Source organism: Chelonia mydas, chromosome 4 (assembly GCF_015237465.2).
Source record: "Chelonia mydas isolate rCheMyd1 chromosome 4, rCheMyd1.pri.v2, whole genome shotgun sequence".
Classification (NCBI taxonomy): domain Eukaryota; kingdom Metazoa; phylum Chordata; order Testudines; family Cheloniidae; genus Chelonia; species Chelonia mydas.
Window position 1 is genome coordinate 57832845 of NC_057852.1, and position 27249 is coordinate 57860093.

General features: G+C 43.5%; 1 protein-coding gene across 4 annotated transcripts in view; it reads right to left on the reverse strand.

Moving 5' to 3' along the window:
- Positions 1–27249, reverse strand: part of IQCM (IQ motif containing M) — a 156327-nt gene that overhangs the window by 114124 nt on the left and 14954 nt on the right. For 3 of the 4 annotated variants that reach the window (XM_043545796.1, XM_043545798.1, XM_043545799.1), the window contains exons 2-5: positions 24336–24364; positions 21599–21881; positions 13462–13552; positions 3426–3499 (exon numbers count right to left, since the gene is read on the reverse strand). In XM_043545796.1, coding sequence (XP_043401731.1) covers positions 3426–3499; positions 13462–13552; positions 21599–21881; positions 24336–24364 — 477 coding nt within the window. The remainder of the gene's footprint in view (positions 1–3425; positions 3500–13461; positions 13553–21598; positions 21882–24335; positions 24365–27249) is intronic. The other variant, XM_043545797.1, reaches the window with a different exon arrangement.

The window sequence follows — 27249 nt, forward strand, 5'->3', positions numbered from 1 at the left end:
AATTTGTCTAGTTCTTTTTTGAAGATCTTTTCAGAATCTGTATTACCAAGCTAGCGTTAAAAGGTGGGGGGAGGGGGGCTGACACAAATACCTTTTATTTTTGTTCACTTTTGGCAAAAGATAGGCTGATATTTCTGACATAAATTATGAAATGGACCATGCCCAGTCTTTACTGTCAACCTAAGTTATGTCTCTATTGCAAAATGGGACAACACTTTTCAAAAAAGCATGTGCACTTTTGTGCATGCCCTGCTTGGCACATGCACAAGCACTGTTGTTTGTATATAAAGTTTTGGAATCATTGCTCCATATCAAGCAATTTTCTTAGTTGTATAAATTATTCGTCCTTCACAACAACGCATTAGCCTCTTCTAATTAACAATGAGTAAATTACCTTCACAAGAACTACTATTTATTGTTTAAAATAAAGCTTAGACTGGGGGAAATATCTGAAATCTGAAAGAACACTTCAAACATTTGGCAATTTCCATTCCCAGAGGATATTAGAAAATCTTTTCCCCCCTTACTTTACAACAGAACCAGTCAAATGATACCTGCCAGATGGTGAATATAGCTTTTTCTCATCAAATAAATTTATTTAATGAATGTCTGATGTAGTCAGGTAGTTCAACAGGTATTCGAATGCTCTTTGATTAATAGTGGCAATATTAATTGACTAAATTAGACAAAACATTTCTCTTATATGTTCCTGACCATTTCCACCACCACCTCTTATCAGTTCCTATTTACCAACGATAAAAGCTATCATAATCTAAGATGGAATCCCTTTGAGCTCAGAACTGTCTGTACAACTTGTAGATAACAGTGCCTTTTTTACTAATGGAACAAAAACTGCATTGTACAAAAAATAATGAAATATGAAAATGTAAAAATTTACAGGAAATGTTAAACATTTGTTCTTGAAAGAAAGTTTATACAGATAACCATGTATTTATGTCGATCCATTAGCAGAGAAGAAATGACAGGTAGAGTTTTTATGATGTATAACATGTAGTGTGCTTAACATCAGCTTTCTGTCAATTCTATAAAATTATGAGTACAGAAAAGCTGGTACTAACAAAATGATCAATAAGTTAGTTTTAAACAATCCTTTATTTACTTTAATCTCTCCCTTTCTTTCCTGTTCACCATGACCCCAGTCCTACAATCCAATCAGCACAGACCCATACTTAAGACCACATGGAGTACCAGCAATGAAGTCTCTGGAGCACCGCATAAGCTCCCGCCATGCAGATCAGACACTACATTTCAGAGCAATAGTCTCCAACAAAGACAGCATCCACAGACTGAGAACTACTGCATTGCAGGTTTATTCACAACAGGATTGGATATTTTTCTTTAACCTCTGCAGTTTACTATTTGTATTACAATTACATTACAATTTTTAACATTCTTCTATGCTACTAGCAAGGAGCAAGATTATCTCATCCTATGCCCCCAACTCTATTGTATGGGCTACGGATATCCCAGGTCACAGGGAGTGGGGGAGGGAAGGCACCAAAGGCCTGCTATTCCCCTCCTGCACAGGTCGGGACAGAGTGGGTGGTAGAAGCAGGGAACAGGTAGAGCATAAACTAACCCCCTCCCCCCCAATATGTTGGCCAGCAGAGCTCAGCCAGATTGAAGAGGAAAGTAGTCCTAAACTGGGATAGACAGCAGCAAATTGTTTTCTCCCTGCAACAAGGGGTGGACCAGAGAGGGACTTGGAATCAAGAGTCACAATTCCCTCCCTGACCTTCAAGGATTATACATAATCTAGAGCAGATTGTTATATTGCAATCTAGACCCAAAGAACAACAAAATAAAGCTGTTAGTGCTTCACTATCAGCACATTGTAGATGTGCTCAAAATATGCCTGATGTTTATTTACAGGGCAAATACTGTTCTGTAGCTTTTCTGGGGGTTTTTTCTATAGTATGAAAAAGTTAAGATTGTGCATGTGCAGCTATCTCGACTACAATTAACAGAAAGAATGGATTTCTACTCATTCTGAATGTCTGATGCTTTCAGAACTCAGCGTTGCCTTTTTTCTTTTTTAAATAGCCTTACCTTTTCCCATGCTAAGACTGTCTGGTGCACAGAAAGAAAAAAAAAGGTAAGATCAAAACAGACAGATCATTTTGCTATTAAATATACATGGGCTGACTGTTGCTAAGTACAGTAGAGTAACAAAATGTTTTGTGACTATCATGATTCAGAGTCTAGTAATCTCTGTTAGAACCCTCAATGTAGGTCTACACTGCAATTAAACACCCATGGCTGGCACATGCAAACTCACTCGGGATTATGGGGCTCGAGCTAAGAGGCTGCTTAATTGCAGTGTAAACATTCAGGCTTGGGCTGCAGGTCGAGCTCTGGGACTCTCCCATCTCTCAGGTTTCTAGAGCCTGGGCTCCACCCTGAGCCGGAATGTCTATCCCACAATTAAACAACCCCTTAGCCCGAGCTCCGTGGGACCGAGTCAGCCACAAGCCAGCCACAGGTTTCTAATTTCAGTGCAGACATACCCAGTGAGGCAATTATAGCAAACACATTTTTCCTTGATTAGCAGAAACAGTAACAAACTCAATTCAGACAAACATCTCATTTGCAGAAAGGTCCAGCAATTTTACCCAGTTTTCAGTGCACACTGACTGATGAAAAAGTTCAAAGAGTCAATGATTAAATCTCCAGTCCCGCATCAGGATCCATTCGTGTAGACCCCTTCAGCCATGCAGAGTCACATCGTTGTCAATGGGTATTGGTAAAGGTGCAGGGAAGCCTGCTACCAGATTCTGATGCAGAACTAGGAGTCTAAAATGGTACAAGAATGCAATTCATCCTGACTCCCGCCCCCATTACTCTGTTATAGTCAGTGACTATACAGGATTGTTAACAGCAATGGTATTGTCAATCAGCCAACAAGAGTTCTTACCTATGTGCAGTCACCAAAGCTTTCTTGCCACAGGGTTGACAGAATCTTTCATATGTGTTCAGCATACATGTAGTATATTGCAGCAGAAAGATAGGAATCAAAGCATTGGTGCAGGTAAACCATCCTGTAACTGCATTTTTTGATTCAGGATCAGGCTACACAGTAACTTCCTTCTATCGGTTCTAATGACACATACAGGATTCAAGGCAGCTCACAAAGCTTGACCACCGGGATTTCAAAGGATATCTACTCAATGGTATCCTTGGAATACATGAACACTTAGGCTTACAGTGAATTATTAACTAGCCAAGATTAATGTCTTTATTTCCTTCTACCTTTCCCCGGAACTTCTAAACTCAAAGTGAGATATTGCTTCAAAATATTTGAATCATAACATTTAAAAATATAAACAAAAGAACGAACTTTTTTTTATAATGAATGCAACATAATGCAAGTAAAATCTAATGCCATTAAAAAGAACAACATTTACCTTTGTACTGCATCTGAAGCCAAGGAATGTCATCATGCACGCATGTGGAAACACTGGGTAAATTGAAGGCCTCACTTGAAAATGCAAGATAAATTCACATCATTTAGCTTTTATATATTCCCTATATTACAGACTTAAATGACGAGATCTACTACTATACAGTATAAATTGTCATTTTTTCAGTGTTTAAAATATTATTTAAGGAGGAATCACATTTTTTAAAAAAAATAATCCATTATCAACGGAACTGGGTGGCTTTGGGACTTGCTAATGGGATGGAGTGTTTAATTTCTAGATTAGATGTTCTACTCCCAATCTGTTATGCCCTAAAGTTATTACCATCCAACAGCTGTTTGGCGTCAGTGTGAAATAAGTAAATGGACTCAGTCCAAACTCTCCAGCTCCTAGTGGACAGGCTTCCCACATCACAAAAATCAACACAACTGCCACCCTTTTTACTAGTGTCAATAGAGAAGCCAAGGAGTGAATGAGCATGGAGACACAATTACCATGTCAACCCTGGAAATTACACAATTTATGCATATTGGCAGAGGAGAAGAGGATCTTGTGATGCCTATGTGCATGCTATCCTGTAAGATGAGCTTTTATGCAAGACTACCATAAGCACTAAAAGAGAAATCACTTAAAACAGAAAACATCCCATACCGTTCAACACTGATTGTTGTAGTCATTCTCCTCACTATGAACCAAACTATGGTCTGGCTTGTGTGACTGCCCAAGGCTATAAGAGGATAAGAGGTACCCTTATGCCCTCATGCTGGCTACCCAGGCCTCAGGTAGCAGCCTGAGGAGAACAACCTCCCACAACATCCCCCTCCCAAACAAATGAGTGGGAGTAGCCTGACCTTTGGCTTATTCCTTCCTCCCAACACTGCCAAACTGCCTTCTGGTCTGTTCCAGGGTTGTTTTTCTGAAGAATCCCATTCGTTTTAAATGTTACATTCAAAGTAGTTTATTAATAAGCCTTTCTGAGGTGTCATGCAGGATGTTTTTCAGAAATTAAAAAAATGCACGTTCTAGTCTGAACATGAAGTATGGGGAGATATTCATTGCTCAGCTATTCACATGTTCTCTGAATTAGTTAAAGTGTGAACTTGGTCACAATAATGTGTGGTTTCAGTCTCAGTCCAGTAAGCAAACATCCCACCCATTTGATTTGTTCCATTTTAATCAATGTTGTTGCACTACCATTTAGTTTTACATATTGACGGCTATGGAAAAGTTACATGCCAGACAGTGACACAGTGCGTGTTTGTCCCAGAGCTCAGTTCCCAGCATTACTATAAAATGACTGTGTGCTGCAAGAGCATCAGCACAAGAGCAGCTCTGATTCAATCATGGATGCTGGCATGCAAATGCACCCACCAGGAATTCCCATAGCCAGTAATAACACAAGGAACTTTTAAACCCAGAGCAGCATTTTCATGCCTAATGTGTAACCAGGGATATGAGCATGCAGATATTAGCAAAAAGTCAATAGAAAATTCAGAGGGAGGGTACCAGTACTATAGTACGTGTATATTTTCGCCTTAGGCATTTTAGAGATTTGTTAGTATCCCAACTTATACAAAAATTTAGATATGTCTTTAGGACTCTGGACAGAAATGGAGCCGTCTGCCTTGCACTCTGTTAGTGCTGTTATGCCCATATCAGTAATATTGAGAGCATTCGTAGTTCTATTTGGTTTTGTGATGGGGCGGACTGGCCCCGCACTGGGAATGAGAAGGTCAACGCTTCCCTGCTGGCAGAGGAAGCCATGCCCCTGAGGCTCTGCTGGGCATGCTCCAACAGAGAGTCAAGTATAAAAACTGGCAGAGCCTCAGGGGCATAGAACCGGCAAAGAAGCCGGGAGGAGGGATAACCTCACCCCGCCCCAGAATCAAAGGGGTTGACGAGGTACAAAACCCGCCATGAGTGGTGGAGAATGTGGGCATTGACCAGGGCCTGCTAGAAGGACCCACATGTACAAGATGGAGACTGACAAGCTCCTAAAATGGCTGCTGGAAAACCAGCAGCAACAGGCTGTACAACAGCAACAACAGCAGATGCACCTGTTACAGCAGCAACTGCAGGCAGCAAAGCCACAAGAATCCCAGCAACAGCTGGTTCGGGAGTTAGCCGCCCAGCAGTAAGGGATTCAAGATTGACTCTTTCAACAGATGGCAACCTTGTTGAAAACGGCAGCCAGTCCTCCCCCAACCCAGCCGGAGGAGGATCAGCGGAGGGCTGCAGGGGACTACCGGAGCGGCTGTCGAAGATGGGGCCTGGGAACGACCCCGAGCCTTCTTAGTAACTTTTGAATGTGTAGCTACAGCCACTCAGTGGCCCCTCAAGCACTGGGCCACTATTCTCGCCCTGTATTTAACGGGACCCACGCAGGACGCTTATCGCAATCTTGACCCACAGGAGGCACTGCAATATGAGAAGGTTAAGGCCGCCATCCTAGACCAGATGGGCATCAGTCCAGAGACGTACCGACAGAGGCTGCGTCGAGAGAAATATCCGGCAGGGGCCAGACCACAGGCCGTAGCCCAGAAGGTCCGCAGCCTCTGTTGGAGGCGGCTAGAGCCTGATTGCCGTACTAGTTGCCAGGTGGCCGAGGCTGTGGCGCTGGAGCAGTTCCTCCAGATCCTTCCCACCGGGGAGAAGGAGTGGGTGCAGCAACACTGGCCGAAGACCCTTGCAGAGGCTATGTCCCTCATCAAAGACTTCATGGCGGCAGAGCCAGAAGAGCGAGCGGGTCTTAAGATAAGGACTTCAAGAGGGGGAGACCGACCCCCAGAAGAAGCAGCGCATAAGACCGGCGGGGGAGATCCCCATTTGCCTGCCCGGCAACCCCCAAGATCCGGGACCCCTCAGCAGCGTGCCTGTCCCGGGACCAAGAGGACCCTTCTGGGGAGTCAAGCGTACTGCAAGCACCCTACCCATGGAGGGGAATCGCGATAGATGCTACCAGTGCGGACAAAGGGGGCATTTCAGGAGAGAGTGCCCCTACATGGACTGTAATTATGGACAGGTCCTGACGGCAGACCAATGAGCCCAGAAGGACGGGCCGTCGAAGATGGTGATCCCAGTGCAAGTGGAGGGAACCCCAACCTTAGCACTGGTGGACTCGGGTTGCAGCCAGACTGTCATTCGCATGGGACTGGTAGAGGATTCCCTTCCCACTGGGGCCCAATACAGTTACAACGTATACATGGGGATGTGAAGTCTTACCCCACCATCTGGGTACAACTGGAGGTCGCCCAAAGAGAGGTGCATTGCTTAGTGGGGGTGGCCCCTCGACTAGCGTACCCCGTGGTCTTGGGTTGCGACTGGCTGGGTTTCACTAGTCTTATGCGGGGGTGGAGCAGACAGCCTGTGAAGAGGAAGAGAGCCCACTATGGGAGGTATGGTTTGTTGGGCCAACCTGGGCCACAAGACCCCTTGGAGGGGACATCGAGAGGGCCTGAAGTAACCGAAGGGAACCAACTGACGGTTCGACAGGGGAAGAGACGAGGTGGCTGGATGTTGATGGAGATTTCCTGGAGGAACAGAGAGGGGACTCCAGCCTTAGTCGAGCCTGTGAACAAGCGGTCAGCCAGGATGGAGAGGCCCAGTCTCAGCAATATCGGCCCCAAGGCCCCCATTTTGAAATCTACAAAGACTTACTTTGTCAAGTGGCCCAGAGCCAGAGACATGAGCCAAGGTGCGCCAGTTGTTGGTCCCCCGAAGGTTCCGAAGAGCACTGCTCCGCCTGACCCATGTGGTCCCCTGGGTGGGGCATTTGGGGCGAGAAAAGACCTTCCTACGAGTAGCCCAACTGTTTTTCTGGCCAGGCATACACCAAGAGGTCCAGGATTACTGCGCCTCTTGCCCAGAGTGTCAGAAGGCCAGCCCAAAGGGGGTACCCAGGGCCCCCCTGGTGCCTCTACCAGTGATTGGCACTTCTTTCGAATGGATTGGCCTCGACCTGGTGAGGCCCCTGGAGAAAAGTAGCTCAGGGCATAGATACATCCTGGTCGTAGTAGACTATGCAACTTGGTATCCAGAGGCAGTACCCTTACGAACAACTACGGCCCCCGTGATCGCCAATGAGCTATTACAGATATTTTCCTGGGTGGGATTGCCATGAGAGATTTTGACAGACCAGGGGAATAATGTAACCTCCAAGCTGATGGCAGAGCTCTGCAGACTACTGAACATCCGGGCCCTTAAGACCTCTGTCCACCATCCCCAGACAGACAGATTGGTAGAACGCTTTAATGGGACCCTGAAGGCAATGCTGTGGACATTCATGGGGGACGACCCCCGCCAGTGGGACAAGTACCTGCCAGCACTCCTCTTCGCCATACGCAAGGTTCCACAGGCTTCCACCGGGTTCTCCCCATTTAAGCTCCTCTACGGGAGACGACCCCGGGGGATTTTGGACCTCTTGAAAGAAACCTGGGAGGAGCAAGAGACCCAGGTCAAAAGTTCGGTCCAGTATATCCTCCATTTGATGGAACGGCTTTGGGAACTGGGCACCCTAGCCAGGGAGAACCTGTTACAAGTACAACGCAACCAGCAGATCCAGTACAATCGAGGGACGAAGATGAAGAACTTCGAACCGGGGGACCGAGTTCTGCTGTTACTGCCCTCCTCTAAGTCTAAATTATTAGCCAAGTGGCAAGGACTGTTCGAGGTGGTTCTGCAGGTGGGGCCCACTGATTATGAGATCCGGCTGTCCGGACAATGAAGGGACACCCAAATATACCACATGAACCTGCTGAAGGCATGGAAGGACCGAGAGTGTTTTATGATTGCCCCATCCCCAGAGCCCGAACTTGGGCCCTTAGCCAGCAAGTGCAAGGAGCCGGGCATGGTTGCCATTGGCCAAGAGCTCAACCCTACGCAGCAAGAACAGATACGGCAGGTGGTGGCCGCATGCCCCATGGTACTGTCCGCTCAACCAGGGAAAATGACGGTGACCAGCCACCACATCGCCACTATCCCCAGCCAAAAGGTGAGAGAACCACCGCCCGCTCCCTAAGAACATGTGGGAGACTGTGCGGAAGGAGTTGGAATTGATGTTAACCCTGGGGGTGGTGGAAGAATCGAGGAGTGACTGGAGAAGTCCCATAGTACTGGTCCCCAAGCCAGACAGTTCAGTGAGATTTTGCATAAACTTTCGCAAAGTGAATGCCATCTCTCACTTTGACGCCTACCCCATGCCACGGGTGGACGAGTTACTGGAGAGACTAGGACAGGCAGAATTTATCTCCACCCTGGATTTAACCAAAGGGTACTGGCAGATCTCTCTGACACCTACCTCACAAGCAAAGACAGCCTTTCCCACACCATTCAGTCTTTTCCAATTTACAGTGATGCCCTTCGGGTTACATGGTGCCGAGGCTACATTCCAGCAGCTCGTAAACCAGGTACTGAGCCCCCACAGTTTGTATGCCGCGGCATACATTGATGACTTTGTTTATAGCTCCAGCTGGGGAGACCATATTCGGCACCTAACCAAGGTACTACAAGCCCTGGGCAACGCAGGCCTCACGGCGAATCCGGCCAAGTGCCATTTAGGACAGAGGGAGGGGACTTATTTAGGCTATACGGTAGGGCAAGGGAAATTACGCTCCATGGTAGATAAGGTATGGGCTTTGAGGGACTACCCCACCCCTAAATCCAAAAAAACAGGTACAACAGTTCTTAGGGTTGGCGGGGTATTATCAGCAATTTGTCCCTAATTTCTCGACACTGGCTGCCCCCTTGATGGACCTAACAAAGAAAACACAGCCCCAGGAGGTCCAATGGACAGAGGAACGTGAGGGTGCCTTTCACGCACTCTGAGAACAACTGACCTGGGAGCCTGTGTTAACCCAACCAGACTTTACGAAGCCCTTCATTCTCCAGACAGACACATCTGGAGTAGGTATAGGAGCTGTCACAAGAAGTAGAGGGGGAAGACCACCGCATTTTGTACCTCAGCCAGAAACTCTTTCCACGCGAGACACACTACCATAGAACGGGAGGCCCTCACAGTTAAGTGGTCAGTTGACACACTGCGATACTACTTGCTGGGGAACAACTTCTTAGTGACTGATCATGCCCCCTCTCCGCTGGATCAACAGCATGAAAGAAACAAATGACCGAATTATGAGGTGGTATTTGTGCCTCCAGCCCTTTTCCTTTCAAGTGCTGCACAATCCAGGTAAGGCCCAAGGAAATGCGCACTTTTTCTCTCAGATAGGAGAAGAGAAGGACCAGGAAGGGGACGGGGCAGTGGAAACCCCTACCATTGTTCTAAGGGGGAGGGTGTGTGATGGGGCAGACTGGCCCCAAACTGGGAATGAGAGGGTCAACCCTTCCCTGCTGGCAGAGGAAGCCAGGCCCCTGAGGCTCTGCTGGGCATGCTCCAACAGACAGTCAAGTATAAAAGCCTGCAGAGCTGCTCAGTCAGGGTTGGTGGCTGAGGAAGGAGGACACCCAGCGGAAGCGCCAGCCCAGGAGCAGTTGCGACTCGTACAGGAGGGAGCCGAGGGGCCAGGAAGTGGGACCAGAGACTGGCAGCTGTGGGAACTCCAGGGAGCTCAGGGGCTGAGGAACCTGAAGGCCCTGATACCACAGAGACTGCTATGTTTGGAGAACTGGTAGGAAGTGACCCAGGAAAGGGAAGGGAGTGGTATCTCCCACCACTCTGAGGGCAGTGTGTTGCAGTAGGATTCTCCACTGACCCGGGGCAGATCACGCCATCAATAACAAGGCCCTGGGTTGAAGCCCAGTGAAGATGGGTGGCCCGGGCTCCCTTACCGGGGGTCTCCCCCCACTTTTGTGATGACGACCCCTCTCTTACCTCAAAGGAGATAGATGAACTCTGGCCGCTGGGCCGCACGATCCTATGAGGGGAAGAGGACTTAGAGGGATTCTGGCCCCAGGCCACACTGTTTTAGGAGCGCACTATAGAGACTCTGGCTAACCCACCAGAGGAAGAGAGTTTCGGAAGACTCTGGCCATTGGGCCATGCTGCTTTAGGAGTGCACTATAGGGACTCCAGCCGCTAGGCCGCGCTATCCCGCCAGGGGAAGAAGATTTAGCGGGACTCTGGCCATTGGGCCATACAGCCCTGACTACCAGGGAGGTTGTAGAACTGGCGTAGAAGCCAGGAGGTAGGATTAACCTCACCACCACCACCCCCCCGGAATCAAATGGGTTGATGAGGTACAAAACCCGCCATAGGTTTATTTTACAAATTTGTTTTCACATTAGTATTGTGGCAAATTGCCGGCACTACTATGATGGGTCTCGCGCTTTCTCTTCTTGGGGAGGCGGGTTCAGGGCACCATTTCTTATTCTTATTAACTGCCCCACTAGTGTCCTAGAGGAGGGGAATGGAGAGGGAGGGAACTGGGCCCGCCCTCTACTCTGGGTCCCAGCCCAGGGGCCCTAGGGATAGTGGTAAACCACTAGAACTAGCGGATCCTTCTCCTGGGCTACTTCCCTCTCCTGCCCTTCAGCTTGTGGGGCTTCCTGCCCTCCCTCTGCACAAACCAGGTGTCCCTTTACCTAGGGTCTTGGTCTTCTTAGCCCACGGCAGCACTTCTCCAAACTCTCCTCTGCTTCCCTCCAAACTGCTCTCTGCTCCAACACCAATCCACTCTGCTTAAACTCCTCTCCTTGTCTGATTGAAGCAGGGGGTTTTTATCATGTGACTGGCTTCAGGTGCTTTAATTGGCTTCAGGTGCTTTAATTAATTTATAGCAAACTTTCTTCCCTCTACAGGGAATAAGGCTCCCTTCTAATACTCTCCTGCTGCCCTCTGGCCATGCTGTATCACAGTATCAAGATGCTCCAGTAAATGCATTTCTAGAGGTTTGATACATTTCATTGGTGTTAAAGGTACTCATCATTCAGCCACGTGCCTTGTAACACCAGCTAAGAATACTATCACCACCCAAAATACACTGCCTATGCACATCTTATTGCCTAGATTTTAGATACAGTTTTCAAAAGTAAAATTAGAATTCTGTGCATGCTTTCATTTTCCTTACAGCTCACCCAAAATGTTTGTGAACAAGACCCAATTCTTCTTACATCCCTAAAGTTACTCGACTTCAATGGGAGCATGATCTTTAGCATTAAACAAACAGTATTTATGAATTTTGATATAAATCTTGTTGGTCAAAGTTATACAAGATCATTCTGATGTTCAGACGCATTGTATGAAGTGGTTAGTGAAAGCAACACAAAATGAGATCAAACTTGATTATAAAGTTTTGACAAAAAAAGTGTCCCCACTAGAACTTAAACAAATTCACCAGGATTTTGGGTATGTTGATGGGCTGCTAAGCAATGCCAGAAGTATCTGAAAATCCTAGAGTAACCATATTTAGGAAGCAAGAGAAATTATGGCAAAGTTTTCCCCAGGATCTTCCAATTTAGGATACTCATCCATGGTGCGCTGCAGAGCATAAATATCACAATCAATCCCAAATCTTTGTGTACCTAATAGGATTCTTTTTCAGCCAGGCCTCTACTTGTCCTCTAATTGTGCACATACAGTTTGGTGGATACGCATACTTCACGAGCTCTTGCACATGTCCTTGGAATTACCAAATAATTGCAAATGTGCAAGTGTCAGCATCTGCACATATTTTTATTAATAAAAAGCACTGAAGGGTTCAAATGCAAACACTTGCAGGTGTAGTGTATATAAATGGCACACACAGTTAGGAGGTATTCACACATTTTCATCTGCAAAATGCTGGCACAAGAATGAGTGTGACCTCAAGAGAATCTAGAAGTCTGAAAATTTGGGCCTATAAAGCTCAACATGAAATAACCCACTTGGTAACAACCATTTTCCCTTTTATATTTAACTTCATTTTGGTGGTCTCTTTTTGTTTGTCATGCTGCCTCAAAATTAGTATTCTGAACCTCTCTTCTATCTACATTTATGTGAGACTGTGACAAGGCTACCTTCTCCATCCTTTAGACCACCACAAACAAGTTAGATGCTTTCCAGGTTTTATAGCAGATTAATGACTGTGCAGGCTTTCCAGAGCTTCATTGTGTTATATACTGTGTCCTCTTTGCCAGTTCATTGGTACAGCCGTGAGCAGCAACATTCAAATGGACATAAACTTCTCCCTTAGCCTACTCTCCGAGGAGGGAGAGGGAAAGATCTCCTCATTCTGAGATCCTGTATCCCCTGGCTCTTGCCATCCTCATCCTTGCACTTTATTCCTGTCTTTTAACTGTTCCCAGCTGATGAGTTGGATTGATTGCTCTCACTAGCTCATGAGCCCCCAGCCTCATTAAGCCATTCATCACCCATCTCCCAGTTAAGTCCCCGCTAGTGGGGAATAGCTAGTACTTTAGTGACCAGAGTGCTGGGTCAGCTCTAGGATACTAGTATTCAGTCAATGAGACTGAACAAATGAAGCTGTGGAAAGCCTGCACAGTCCTTAAAATCTGACATTTTAAAGAGGAGATTGAGCTATATGCTGTAAACTCAGTAAAAATATTTCCTTATAGTTCTTGTTTCTGGGTGTCACTATAATGCTTTGCTGTATAAGTTCTGCTCCTGCACCACTGAAGTTAATTAGAGTTTTGCCATTGATTTCAATGGAAGATGAATCAGGACCTTAAAGTGTCTAAACAAACGGTCAAACTCAATCCCCTCTTAAAAGAAGTATGTAGCATATATCATTGAAAAGAGAGTTTATCCTACATGTGCAATAAGATCTTAGTTTTGGATATAAACTATGTCCTTGTGAAGGATGATGGCTCCATATATGTAACACTGTTTATAGGCAAACAAAGCCTTTCACCCCCCCCTAGATTTGTTACAATTTCATTAATTCAAAAGCACGGATAAACCCATTCGTTTCTAAAATTTAAGCAATTTACAGTAAACATACCTTTTAAAAAAGTTATTCCCTATCAGAAGACAAGGTCACTTTCATAGATAGCATTGAGAGGGGATGGGGAATAAATGGCAAAATGGAGAAGAAGATATTCATTTCACCCAGTTATAATGAAGTTTTACCTGAGAGATGCACAGTTTTTACGTTTCTTACGCTTCATAGCTCTATTCATAGATTCAATCCTGGCCAACAGATCACTTAGGCTAACTGTTTCTATTAAAAACAAAAAAGAAAAACACTTAAAAGTAATTAGCTGTATATCTGTATATACACTTTCAACAAACTAAATAGGACACCCGATGCTTTCCTACAACAAAGGGTTTGTGAAAGTACTAATACGTGCACACACTGCCAACACAGGCATTTTCTCATCTGTTGCTCTACAATTAATTTTCACTCAAACTCTAAGCAAGTGGACCACACACAGTGCATAGCTCTGTTTTATATTTGTGAGCACAAAGAAAACCAGACTACTTTTAACTGTATAAACTTCTTCAGAAAAGGATCTTGCCAGGAATGTAGATATGCAGTGCAATGTTTCTAAGTACAACAGGTAGCAAAAACACTTGGCAGATTTCAACAGGCCGGCCAAATGGCAATGACTCCTATTCTCCCCACTTCTTTACTTCACCCACCCAAAAATAAAGAATTCTGGAAGAGAAATATCTATCTTTGTGTCTATTCCCCAAAATTAACATAGACTCACAGACTTTAAGGCCAGAAGGGATCATCTAGTTTGACCTCCTGCACATCGCAGGCCACAGAACCTCACCCACCCAGTCCTATAATAGACCCATGACCTCTGGCTGAATTACTGAAGTCCTCAAATCATGATTTAAAGATTCAAGTTGCAGAGAATCCACCATTTACTCAAGTTTTGACCAGCAAGTGATACATGCCCCATATGCTGCAGAGGAAGGCAAGGAGCCCTCATGGTCTCTGCCAATCTGATCTGGGGAAAAATTCCTTATGAATACGGACCCCAAATATGAAGATCAGTTAGATCCTGAGGATGTTGGTAAGACCCACCACCCAAATACCTGGGAAAGAATTCTATGTAGTAACTGAGACTCTTCCATATCTAATGTCAAATCTCTAGCCATCGAGGATAGTTGCTGCTGACTGTCTCAGATAGGTCACATGCCATTATAAGCAATCTCATCATACCATCCTCACCATAAACTTTATGCTTTTATAGTTTTACACTATGTTCATTTGGAAACACAAGATTTTTATTTTAATATCCATGTAAACATATTATAAAACATTATGGGCCAAGGCAAAACTGTTAACACTTGGTAGCCTGGTTTTCATATTTTCAGCTCTCATTGATGCTAATTCAGCACCTCTGGAAATCACCTGATTTGAGTGCCTACAGTGAGTGAGTGAGAGAGAGAGAGAGAGAGAGAAGTTTTGAAAGATAAATAAAACATAGAAAGAATGATAGAAATAGGTTCTATAATTTATTTATATATATATATGGAATCTTAAAAATGCAGGAGTTCTAACCCACTAGTAGAAAAATACAGGAAGATTTAGCAAACTCATATTGATCTTATGAGCTATGCTTTTCTGATGCCAATGGATGCAACCTGCTCAGCATTTCAGATGAAGGCCCAAAACATTCTGGCAGTTCACCCAAGGAAAATCAGTCCCCAAATCCAAATATGGCCCCCCCCCCAAAAAATGTAATCCTGGGAAGATAAGCAAGACTCATGATAGTTGTGCACAAAGGGAAGAATCTTTTGCCCAGTACATAGTTTGGATCAAGCTACGGAGTAGCCTCCATAGTCCCTTCACACACCCAGCCTTCTACTCCCCCTCACCCATACGAGCACAAAGGCAAAGAGAAGCCATGGGATGCGTGTAGCTACAGATATCCTGGGCTGTTGCTGCCTATGAATTCCTTCTCTGAACTAACTTGTAGAGATCCCTTTTACAGCTTATCTTGCCCTCACATGCCCAAAAGAACCCCTACAAGAGGGACCCTGGTACCCTCAGAGAGGATGGCCAACTACTGATCTTCCCTTCTGTGGAAGTATGGGCTATATTAGCTTCTTATGCCTATTTATAACAGCCTAGTCTGGCCAGATTAGTCCTGAGGATACTCAGGCCAGTGCAGGATGACGTGTAGGGTGGCTACACAGCAGCAGATCGGTGGTCTGGATCCCTAGAACTGCTTTAGGAGTCAGGAGTCTCATATGTGAGCTCCCTCTCCTCTGACTTGCCTTCTGCATATCCAGCACTAGAGCTGCAGTAACTCCCAGAGAATAGTTGCAGGGGGAAGAGGAGAGACCATTAATGATGGAAGAAAATTGTCTCTCAGGTGGTTTAGGGGATCTTGCGGAGCTGGGTGCTGAGATTGAGAGTAACTACTGAGTGTTATTTTCTCTCAGTAGTAGTTCTCCCCTCCACACTGTGGCCAGATCTGATTTGTCCTTATTTGTACCATGGAGTAGGCCTAAACCAGACTTTTGCATTTAATCTACTTTACTATAAGGTATCTTTGTGGCTATGTAGTTCTGATTTCTTTTTCTTTACCTAATTTATAGGCAAGGATAAATTAAGGCAATCCTTGGCTGTAGGCACAGACCCATGCCATGGATCCTTGCCCTTTCATGGGAGAGACAGCATGTTTGATGAATGAGGTAGTTCACACTTCTTGGAGCTATTGTTTGTTGTTTGCAGACTGAGACAGGAATTAACTACGCTCAGGTGACATTTTCAAGCTTTTCTTTACATCTGTGAGAGCTAGAAACATTTATTTTTTAAATGAAGTTAAAAATTATCACATCATATGACTCCTGGAAGTGGGGCCTAGGCATGGGACCATCACACCTATGCCTTAATCCATCCCTTTCTATAGGTTTAATATGCCTCATGAATTTTTAATCCATGTTTCACTTTACATTTTTATAAGTTAAAGAGTATCAGGCATTTCAGAGACTACGCCTTTACTAGGTTTAAAATACGTATATAATCAATTTAACAAGATACAACAGTATTTTCAGTTTTGCTGTGATCAGCAAGTTTTCACACTCCACAGGGAGAGCCTTACGCTCACTGCATTGATAGCTTAAAGGATCTTTAGCCTTCTTTTCTCCACAAATCTGTACAGTCAGTACATAGGGTAGGAAGACAGCAAAGGGCTTTGGAGTGAACAGCTGTGCATTTTGGTTTCTTCAATCTTGCATTCAATAGGTTCCAGTATTTTGCAAACTCTCTTTTAAACAGTCTGACCACAAATCCTTTCCCGTCCAAGTTGCTCAATTTTCAGTCTCTCAGTTCTTGTGTTATCATTTCACCAACTCCTCAGTCACTATAGAGTTTTCCAGGGTAGGAAGAGTTGAATTTCTAATGTAAAAACAAGTAGCAAAAGTCTCTTTGGCTTAAACTTTTCAAGTCTTCTTTGTATATAGTAAAGAACCAAAAAAGGCTTTACAGGTTACCTTTCACCTTACACAGGGAGAGGCACTACTGTTCCAGATCCTAGTTAGGCATATTCTTCAAAGAAGGTGTTTTATTAGTACTGCCATTCCTCTTTGCATGAAGTACTTTGCAATGTCTCTCTCAGTCTGACACTTTCATTCATACTTCACCATTTTACTAACACATTGAGCTTTGAAAGGTAGCACAGTTATTTGCAATGTTCACATCCACCAAATTTTGAACACACTATATAAAGATGTTCAGTGACACTGATAGAGTAGGTTCAGGCGTAGCTGATTATCCTGCTAACATCCTGGGACTGATTTAACATAATTGTCCTTTGAATAGACTACCAAAACCATGAGTCCTGCCTGATAGTGTCTTTCCAAAATATTGCTGACAACCTGCACACCATATTGTTGATTCAGATGTCAGTTATTCTGAAGTTCATGCATAAAAGACTACACCAATCCATAAAAATGTCTACTGGTCTACATTTGTTTTTCCCTTTCAACCAAGCAAGCATGATAGCCCAATGCCATCGTAAAGGTGCTAAAACAACTGTAGACCAGAGGGTTGGGTTGTTGCTGCTGCATCCAACTGCAGGCTCTCTCAGGCTCCTCCATCCAGGTTGCTTCTCTCTGACCCCACTGGGACCTTCTTTTGGGGTTTCTTTCCCCTTTTGGCTGTTGCCTCTTAGCTAGGGGTTATATTCCAGCTTTCTTTTCCCAACCTTTTCATGTCTCCACAAATGGGAAGTGCTTTAGGGGTTCCCCCACAGCTGCTGGTGGTTCCGGTCTCTTCCTTTCCTTGTATTCCTGGCCCCAGCCAGCCTGTACCTGTTTCTATTTTTCTCTCCCGCCCTGGCGTTCTGCAATCTTTTATCATTTTTGTTGCTGTGGATAAATTGGAGAGAGGGCAGATTTTTCCTTAAGTGTGGTGCCCAGAATTGGGCACAGCACTCCAACTGAGACCTCAACAGTGCACAGTAGATAGAACAATTATCTCCTGTGTTTTACATACAATACTTCTGTTAGTGCATCCCAGAATTTTAGCCTTTTTCACAACCGCATCACATTGACTCATTCAATTTGTGATCCACTATACCCTCCCCACCCCAATCCTTTTCCGCAGTACTACTGCCTAGCCAGTTATTCTGCATTTTGTAGTTGTGCATTTCATTTTTCTTCCTAGATGTAGTACTTGTGCTTGTCGTTATTGACTTTTATTTTGAATTCATACCAATTCTCTAATTTGTCAAGGCCATTTAAAATTCTAATCCTGTCCTCCAAAAGTGCTTGTGACCCCTCCCAGCTTGGTGTTATCCACAAATTTTGTAAGCGTATTCTCCACCCCATTATCCAAGTCATTAACAAAAGTATTGAATTTTACTGGACCCAGGACTGACTCTTATGGCTACAAAGAAACTAGATACGCCCTCCAAGTTTGAAAGCAAACCATTGGTAACTATTCTCTGAGTATGGTCTTTCAACCAGTTTTGTCCCCACCTTACACTAATTTCATCGAGACCACATTTTCCTCATTTGCTTAAGAGAATGTAATGTGGGACTGTGTCAAAAGCTTTACTAAAGATCAAGATATATCATGTCTACCCCATCCACTAGGCTTGTAACGCTGACAAGAGAGGAAATTAGGTTAGTTTGGCTTGACTTGTTCCTGACAAATCCAAGTTAGCTATTCCTTATAGCCCTATTATTCTCTAGATGCTTACAAGTTGATTGATCAATAATTTGTTCCAGTGTCTTTCCAGGAATCAAAGTTAGTCTGACTGATCTATAATTGCCCACATCCTCTTTGTTCCCCTTTTTAAAGATAGGTATTATGTTTGCTCTTCCCAGTCCTCTGGGTCCTCACCCACCCTCTGAACTCAATCTATGCCAGTGGTGCCCAAAATTTTCCAGTTGCACCCCCATCTGACCATTAACGGAATCCGTCTGCATTCCCCAACCCCGCATTAATGAACAGCCAAGGCTTCCTCAGCAGCAGAGCTTAGGCTGAAGGTGGAGCATGAGGAAGAACTGGGGATGGGGGTGGAGCTGGTCTGGAGGCAGAGAGGGAATGAGGGCAGAGGTTGGTTGGTGGCAGAGCAGAGTTGGGGGTGGAGTGGGGATCGAAGTGTGGTGCTCAGTCTCTGTCCCCCATAGGGACTGGCCCAAGCTCCACCACATGCTCCCCCAAATGTTCTCCATGACCCCCTTAGGGGGCACACCCCACCACTTGGGGACCACTGATATGCACCCTGTAGTTAGACCAAACTTTATCCCTCCCTTCCTAGGTTATGGGTGTATTGGTAACGCAAGGAATAACAGCAAAAATGTAAACTTCAGCCTAAGCTTTTTCCTTAATTTTGGTTGTTCCTAGAGTTTCCCTGCAGAGACCTCTCTGTCCTAGACCCTAGTTCCTTCTGTCCAGTGAGACATTCCAATTTTCCTTATATCCAGGGTGGAGTTAATGAAACAAACGTGCCCAAATGAGCCAGCAGGAATCAATCAGCTTCTCTTTGCAGGATTCCAACTTCTGCTAATGCAATGAGTCAATGTAAGAATCCTGCTCCCCTATTACAAGGAGTAATATGTAGTAGGTAAGTGAATATATCTGTTTCAGTGTACTGAACCTATTCATATTAAGTGTGGTTTGAGTTTTGGGATGCCTATATAGATTTTTATGCAGGAGTATCTGAAATGAGGTGCCATCTGGCAAATCTAGGTGAATTCTTTCATGGCTGAGAAACAAGTAAATTTCCTCTCAGTAAACAATTTTGAATGTAAAAATGGGCCTTTGTAGCCTCAGAATTGCCAGTTAGACCTTTTCTACAGAGTACACTATCAAAATTCATAGGAGATCATCATTGTATCTCTCTTAGATCTCTCTGGCATTATGGGACTTGTGACACCCGTTCAGAGAAAAAATAAAAGTTCAATGGAGTAAAAAATTATAGGAAGTTGGATTTGGTTTATAGCATGTAGCCTGTGGTGGTTTTGTTCCTTTTATGTCTGAACAATTGTTTGTCACAAACCACAAGAGAAAAGTCTCACGGCATTTTCCCAGATATGCAAACAAAATTCTATCAACACGAGATAGGACTGACGCCACTTCCCCAGTAAAGGAAAAATTTAAGCTTCTGGATTCCTTCTCTTAGAGAGAGAGAGAAAGCCCTCCTCATAATGAGTTTTGTTATACCTCAAGTGGCACTAGTAGCAGTTGTAATTTACCAGGCAAGGATATGCACAGTGGTTAGGTTTGGCACCGTTTCTGTAGAGGCTCATCATTATAGTGTATGTATCTTTTTGTACTGCAACAGAACTTTACACACAACGCTAAAACACTCAAGTACCACATCCAAGCTAGATGATAAAGTGAAATCAGGTATAGGCAGAGAATATGATTTCTCTTCTGAGATGCAAGGTCTGAGGTCTTTGGAAGGAAGAAATGTGGTTCTGAGATTACAGTGAGAACATCAGCGAATGAAATATGATGAGCTCAGGCCAAGGCTATGCAGGCAACATCAGTTCCATCTAGCTTCTACTTCTTGATTACACAAGGGAGCAAAGAAGTTAGCATGAAGGCACACATGAGGTTCGGTTTAGGGTTGGTCAAAAAAATTACACAGAAATTTTTTTGATGGAAAATTGGGGTTTTGACAAGACAAAATTCCTGAAGGTGTCTCCTTTCTGTGGAAAATTTCAACTTTTCTGTCAAAAAAACTGAAAACCTGAAAACCCAAAAGAATTTGCAGCTAAAACTGAAGACACATTTGAAACGAACAATATTTCTCACCATTTGGTAACCCTTACTATTCGTAAACCCAGTTGTGCCACCCTTGCTCACACTGAGCCGTACATTGACTCCATGAGCATTCCCTGTCCAATTCATAAGCCAGATCTGCCATGGTGTTATGCCAATTTATACCCTCTGAGAATCAGGCCACTATGAGAGAACAAGGCAGAATTGAGCCCAAAGTAAGGAGTTACTTTTTCCCCCCTTTCTAAAAATTATATATAAATGAATGTGATTTGGGGGGGAAATTGCAGAGAGGAGCCTGCCAAAGACTCCAGCCAGCAGGAGCAGAAAGTGAGGGGGTAAAATGGGGCCCATACAAGGCCCCTCCCACTCTCAGCACCCTCTGGACCCAGAACTCTGCAAGGTGGACACTGTCCACATGCACTCCGGGGGAACTATGATACACGAGGGACCCCTCACCACATGGACTTGGCAGAAAATTAGAGATAGCCAGAGATGCCAGGCAGAAGAAACAGAAGCAGCCAAAGCAGGGACCTCCTTACTGTCAGACAATCCAGTCAAAACTATAGAAAGTTCTGACTTTCTCTGCCCTGTGTTGATTGGCTGTTTTCTCCACCCTTCCCCATACCTTCCCTCACAGTCTCTTTACTTCGGTTATACTGAACACCTAACCCTCACCTGTCCTGTCCCCTTCACACTCCTTCCCTTCCCTTTTCGTTCCAACTGATCCCCTTCTAAACAAATCCCCACAACTACACACTAAAAAAAATTGTGGAACATACATGTTTGCTGACATCACATTGTTCATTCTGCTTGTACGTTATACCTCTTCTCCCACCCTGTCTTGTCTGTCAATTTAGACAATTTTTCTCATTGTTTTCTAGCACTTCCCTGTGGCAGTATCCATCTGTCTTTTATCTTCTACTTAGATGATAAACTCTTTGGGGGAAGGGCCTGTCTTTGTCTTCTGTTTGTACAGTGGCTAGCACAATCAGGTCCTGGTCTCTGACTGGGGTCCTAGGCACTATCGTAATACAAATAACAATAAATTAAAAACATCTTTCTCACCTTCTTCTTTCAGGATACATTGTGGAGATGGTTGGACTAATATCTTAGATTTCTCAGGATATGTTTTGAAGCACTTGGATATGAACCCATTTACAGAGCTTGGTCTTTCACGTGGCTGTTTTAATCCTTCTAAAAGAGAGATTCTGAGAAAATTCTTTTTAAGATTTGTTGTCTGAATAGGAATACAGTTATAAGGAGAGGCATTTTTTGCTAAAATAGGAGGGGCACTATCAGAAGTCCTTGTTGGTTCCCATGTGGAAGGTGGTACAGGTCTATCATATTCCTGTTGACAAAATAAATACATTATTAAACTGGCCACAACTAAAATCTGTCAACTGTTGTCTCTGTTATGCTGAACATAATTGCAGACCATCCTTCTACTATATTTTTAAAAATAAGAATTTGGGGTTACTGAGAGATAATTGCATGACTATGCATGTAACACAGTTATTTCAGAAGTTCCAGAAACCCTAGAGGATGTTATTTTTTTTATAAGATGAAACTTTTGGCATTTCCCAACTTTTGAGTACCTGACTACACAATGTTAATGCCCATTTAAGATAAGCAAATTCCATGCCATAAACTGTTTATTTTTAAAAAAAAAATTTTTTTTAAATTTTTAAAAAAATAAGAGGTTGGGGAATAGTAGATGAGCAAAGTCTTCATGGCTTCAAAACTCTGCTGGCTTACAAAAACTTGCAAATAGTTTAATTTTATGGGATTTACAAAACCTATTTGGCCAGATATAAGACCAGAACCTTGCCAGTCTTGACCAAGGTCTCAGTCAGAGCTTAGAATTTCATATTTAATAGCCAGACATATTTAATAGCCAGATGCTATTTTATAGCATCCATGAGCCTATTAGGTGGCTCACATCTAGCCTGAAGAGAGATAGGTCCATTACCCAAAGAACTGTAAGAATTGATTCTTGCAATCGGATCTGTATTAGTGTAGCTTGTGATGCCCACGCAGATCCAATTACAGGGGCCATAATTAAGAAAAGTTACAGACAAACTGAGACTGACTCCTCATTAAGTAATAAAATATTTTTAAAAATTGATTTGACCCCATATTTAATTCACATTTTTATTGAACCTTCACTCTATGCTAAACATCCATCATTTGGTTGTATCCTTAAGACACTTTTACACACTGGGCCAGGTTTATTCTCTGGGTTGCTCAAGTCAATGTCAGCTTTGCACAGCTGTCTATTGGCTGCTCTACAACTCAGAACAGCTGGAGAACAAAGCACTCCAGCGACTTCCACTAACAACCCACCCATTCCTGCACTCCGACCCTGGAACAGTGTATACCTCAACAACAGTATAGGGCTACACCAGCTCTAAACCACTCCTACACTGGGGGCATTCCCCAAGAATTTGTTACAGACCTTTAGCCCTGCAAGAGCAGAGCAGTGTAAAGGGGCTGCAGAGGTGACCAGAATCTGGCCCATGGAATAAATACAGCATCATGGAACTGCAGCAGCCTTTAAGGAGGAAGGCAACAGCTAACCAGCACAGATGAAAGTGCACAATAGAGGGAAGAAACATTCTATAAAATGACACTAGGGCATGTGTATCATGTTCTCTTTAGTGTTCACACAACCACCAGAGCACCAGAGTTTGATTCTGCTCTGAAAATAATCTACACAGCAAACCTTATGGTACACACTATATCTATCTTGAGGGAAAAAAAACTTGAGCCAAGCCGGACTAGAATTGAATCAGTGGCTAACAACATCAAACTCATCTTTAGACACTAATCCATCCCTGTTAGCAAAGCTCTCTAATGCCAGTGTTACTACCTCACTCTCATTTTCTTTAAAATCAAATTCTCTCTGCAAAAACACTCATGTCAAACAATGCCCGACTCCAATGCCCTCTCTACACTGTGTCCTGAGAATCCCCAGTGGGCTTTGTATAGACCAGTAGACCTACAGATAGGAGTGTTTGCTATGCTCCTGCAGTGCTTTATGCTCCTCCAAGCTGCAGGAAGCAGATGATGAGCTGTATCTCTTCAGACAACTGTACAAAACTTCTAGATTAATATACACATGATTCCCCTCCACCTCCATTCTCCACCCTGGAAAGGTAGATAAATATTAATATTTATCAAAATTTAGGAGACAAATCATAATCTGGTATAAACTAACAAAGCTGCATGAAAGTAAATGGAGCTACAACAACTGACACCAATTGAGGATCTCCCTCAAAATGCTTATCCAAGCTCTCTGTATTTACAGCACGCTTCACAATGCACATGGCCCTCCCTCCCCACAAAATCTTTCTGCCTCAATCATAGGCACCAACTCCGTGGGTGCTCCGGGGCTGGAGCACCCATGGAAAAAAAATAGTGGGTGCTCAGCACCACCGGCAGCCCCGTGGATCAGCTCCTCCACCTGCCACTGAGCCCTACCAATCAGCTCCTCCCAGTGCCTCCCAGCCACCACGATCATCTGTTCAGCGGTGTGCAGAAGGCACTGGGAATATGGGAAGGAGCAGGGGGGCAGTAAGAGACTGGGCAAGGGTGGGGGCTTCAGGGAAGGGATGGAGTGGGGACAGGGCATGGGGGGGGTCAGGGCATGGGGCACAGTGGAGGTTGGGCCTGGTGTTCCTGCCTGCTCACCCTTATGGGATCTTTCAGTGACACATCCCCTCCTTTATCCCCTCTACTAATTCCGAAATGAAAACACTATCCCCAAATGTTTATATTACAGACAACTGATGATAATACTTACCCCGCAAGTGCTTATTGGCCTATCACTACCTATTTGGAATAAAAATTGGGAAAATTAGTTTAAAAATGATAATTAGATACAACAATAAACCACTGTTCAGTGCAATTAGCTAAAAAAGCTTTGATATAGTAGTTGTTAGGAAGTTTCTAGGATCCCACAGTGAAAAGTAAATTTTTAAATACACATGCCAGTGACAGGGATTTTTGTTCATTAGAAACTAAGAATAATTTACAGTGTATTATTTGTATCCTGTAATACCCACAATGGGCTAGGCACTATCCAAACATATATACAGACACAGTCTCCACCTCAAAGAGCTTCCAGTCTAAGAAAAGCAGCATACAGGCAGAGGGAGAGAAGGATAAAAACACATGATGAAAATATATACATTTTTCCCCAGTAATAAATATCAACTATCCCCAACTGCCTTCTTTCTAGACATTATTAATTGATTAATTTATTGTAAGCATCATGGTAGAAGATCTTCAGGAGGGATCTGAAAGAGGTTATAATTGTTCTGTCCAAATTGGTTCAGGGAGGGTATGCTATGCAACTGGATACACAAGGGGATGGCATGGAGAAATGGTTACGCCAGCTGTGGGAAAGCAAAAAAATAGTCTGGATCAAATCTTGTGTCACTGGTGGAGCAGAGGGTGTGAAGAGGATCCAACAGAGGACAAAAATAGATAAGGCAAAGATAGGGTTGTGAAAGGTCTTGAAGGCATTGACATGAAGCAGCTTAATTATGTAGAAGAGGGAAAGACAGTAAAAGGATTCAATGAGGATAACAACAAAGGTGATTTTAGCAGCTGCATTTTGTATGGATTGAAGGGACACAATGTGGATCTCAGGGAAGATAGAGAGGAGGTGGCTAGAGTAATGAAGATGAGAGATAAGAACCTGAATAGCAAACAAGTCATGGACGAAGGGAGATAGATATTTATTTCTATAGTTGTGCCCTAAGTCATCATAGAATCACAGAAATGTTGGGCTGGAAGGGACCTTGACAGGTCCTCTAGTCCATCCTCCAACATGGAGGTCAAGTATACCTAGACCATCCCTGACAGGTGTTTGTCCAACCTGTTCTGAGAAACCTCCAATGGCAGGGATTCCATAATCTCCCTTGGAAGCCCATTCCAGTATTTAACTATCCTTATAGTTAGAGTTGTTTTTGTAATATTTAACCCAAATCTCCCTTGCTGCAGATTAAGCCCATTACTTCTTGTCCTACCTTCAATGGACATCTAGAATAATTGATCACCATCCTTTTTATAACATTAACATATTTCAACACTTACCAGGTCCCTCCTCAGTCTTTTTTTCTCAATATTGGGTATTTTTAATCATTTTAGCCTTTCCTCATATGTCAGATTTTCTAAACCTTTTATCATTTTTGTTCCTCTCCTCTGGACTCTGTCCAATTTGTCCACATGTTATTTCATGTGTGGCACCCAGAACTAGACAATATTCCAGCTGTGCCTCACCAGTGCTGAGTGGAGCAGAACACTTACCTCCCACATTTTATATATGACACACCACATTGTTTAATCATTCAATTTGTGATCCACTATAACCCCCCAGTATTACCACCCAGCCCGTTATTCCCTATTTTGAAGTTGTGCAGCTGGTTTTTCCTTCCTAAATATAACACTTCACACTTCTCTTTACTGAATTTCATTTTGTTGAATTCATACCAATTTTCCAATTTGTCAAGGTCCTTTTGAATTCTCATCCTGTCCTCCAAAGTGCCTATAACCCATCCCATCTTGGTATCAGCCACAAATTTTATAAACTTACTTTCTAGCCCATTAGCTAAATCATGAATAAAAATATTGTATAGTACCAAAAACAGACAACCCTGCAGAACCCTACTAGATTCACCCTCCCACTTTGACAATGAACCATGGCTGACTATGCTTTGAATGTGGTTTTTCAGCCAGCTGTACAGCCACTTTATAGTAATTTCATCTAGACCATATTTCATATGGGATTGTGTCAAAAGCTTTACTAAAATCAAGCTGCATCATATCTACTATTTCTCCCCGACCTCTTAAGGCCAGTAACCCTGTAAAAGAAGGAAAATAGGTGGGTTTGGCATGATTGTTTCCTGACAAATCCATGCTGGCTATTCCTTATAACCCTATAATCCTCTAGAAGCTTACAAATTGATTGTTTAATGACTTGTTCCAGTATCTTTTCAGGTACCAAAGTTAGACTGAGTAGCCTATAATTTCTGGGTACTCATTGTTCCCCTTTGTAAAGATAGGTACTGTGTTTCCCTTCTCCAATCCCCTGGGATCTCATCCTTCCTCCATGAGTTCTCATAGATAATCACTAATGCTTCTGAGATTACTTTAACTAGTTCCCTTTTGTATCTTAAGATGAATTTCATCAGGTCCTGCCAATTTGAGCACATCCAACTTACGCAAATATTCTTTAACCTTTTTGTCCCTATTCTGGCTTGTATTCCTTTCCCCTTGTTAATTTAATTGTGTTGAGTATCTGGTCACAATTCACTTTTTTAAAATGAAAAAAAACCGTGATGATTGAAGCAAAATGGGCATCAAACACCTCAGGCCTTCTGGATGTCATCTGTTATTAGCTTCCCTACCCTGATAAGTAGTCACTTTCCTTTATCCTTCTCTTGTTTCTAAAATATTTAAATAGCCTCTTTTTATGTCCCTTGCTAATTGTAACTAATTTTATGCTTTAGCCATTCTGATTTTGTCCCTACATGCTTGTGCTATTCTTTTGTATTCGTCTTTAGCAATTTGTCCATGTTTCCACTTTTTGTAAGATTCCTTTTTAATGTTCAGGTCATTAAAGAGTGCCTGCTGTGGCCATAATGGCCTTTTAACTATTCTTTCTATCTTTCCTTTGCATTGGGATAGTTTGATTTGTGCCTTTAATATTG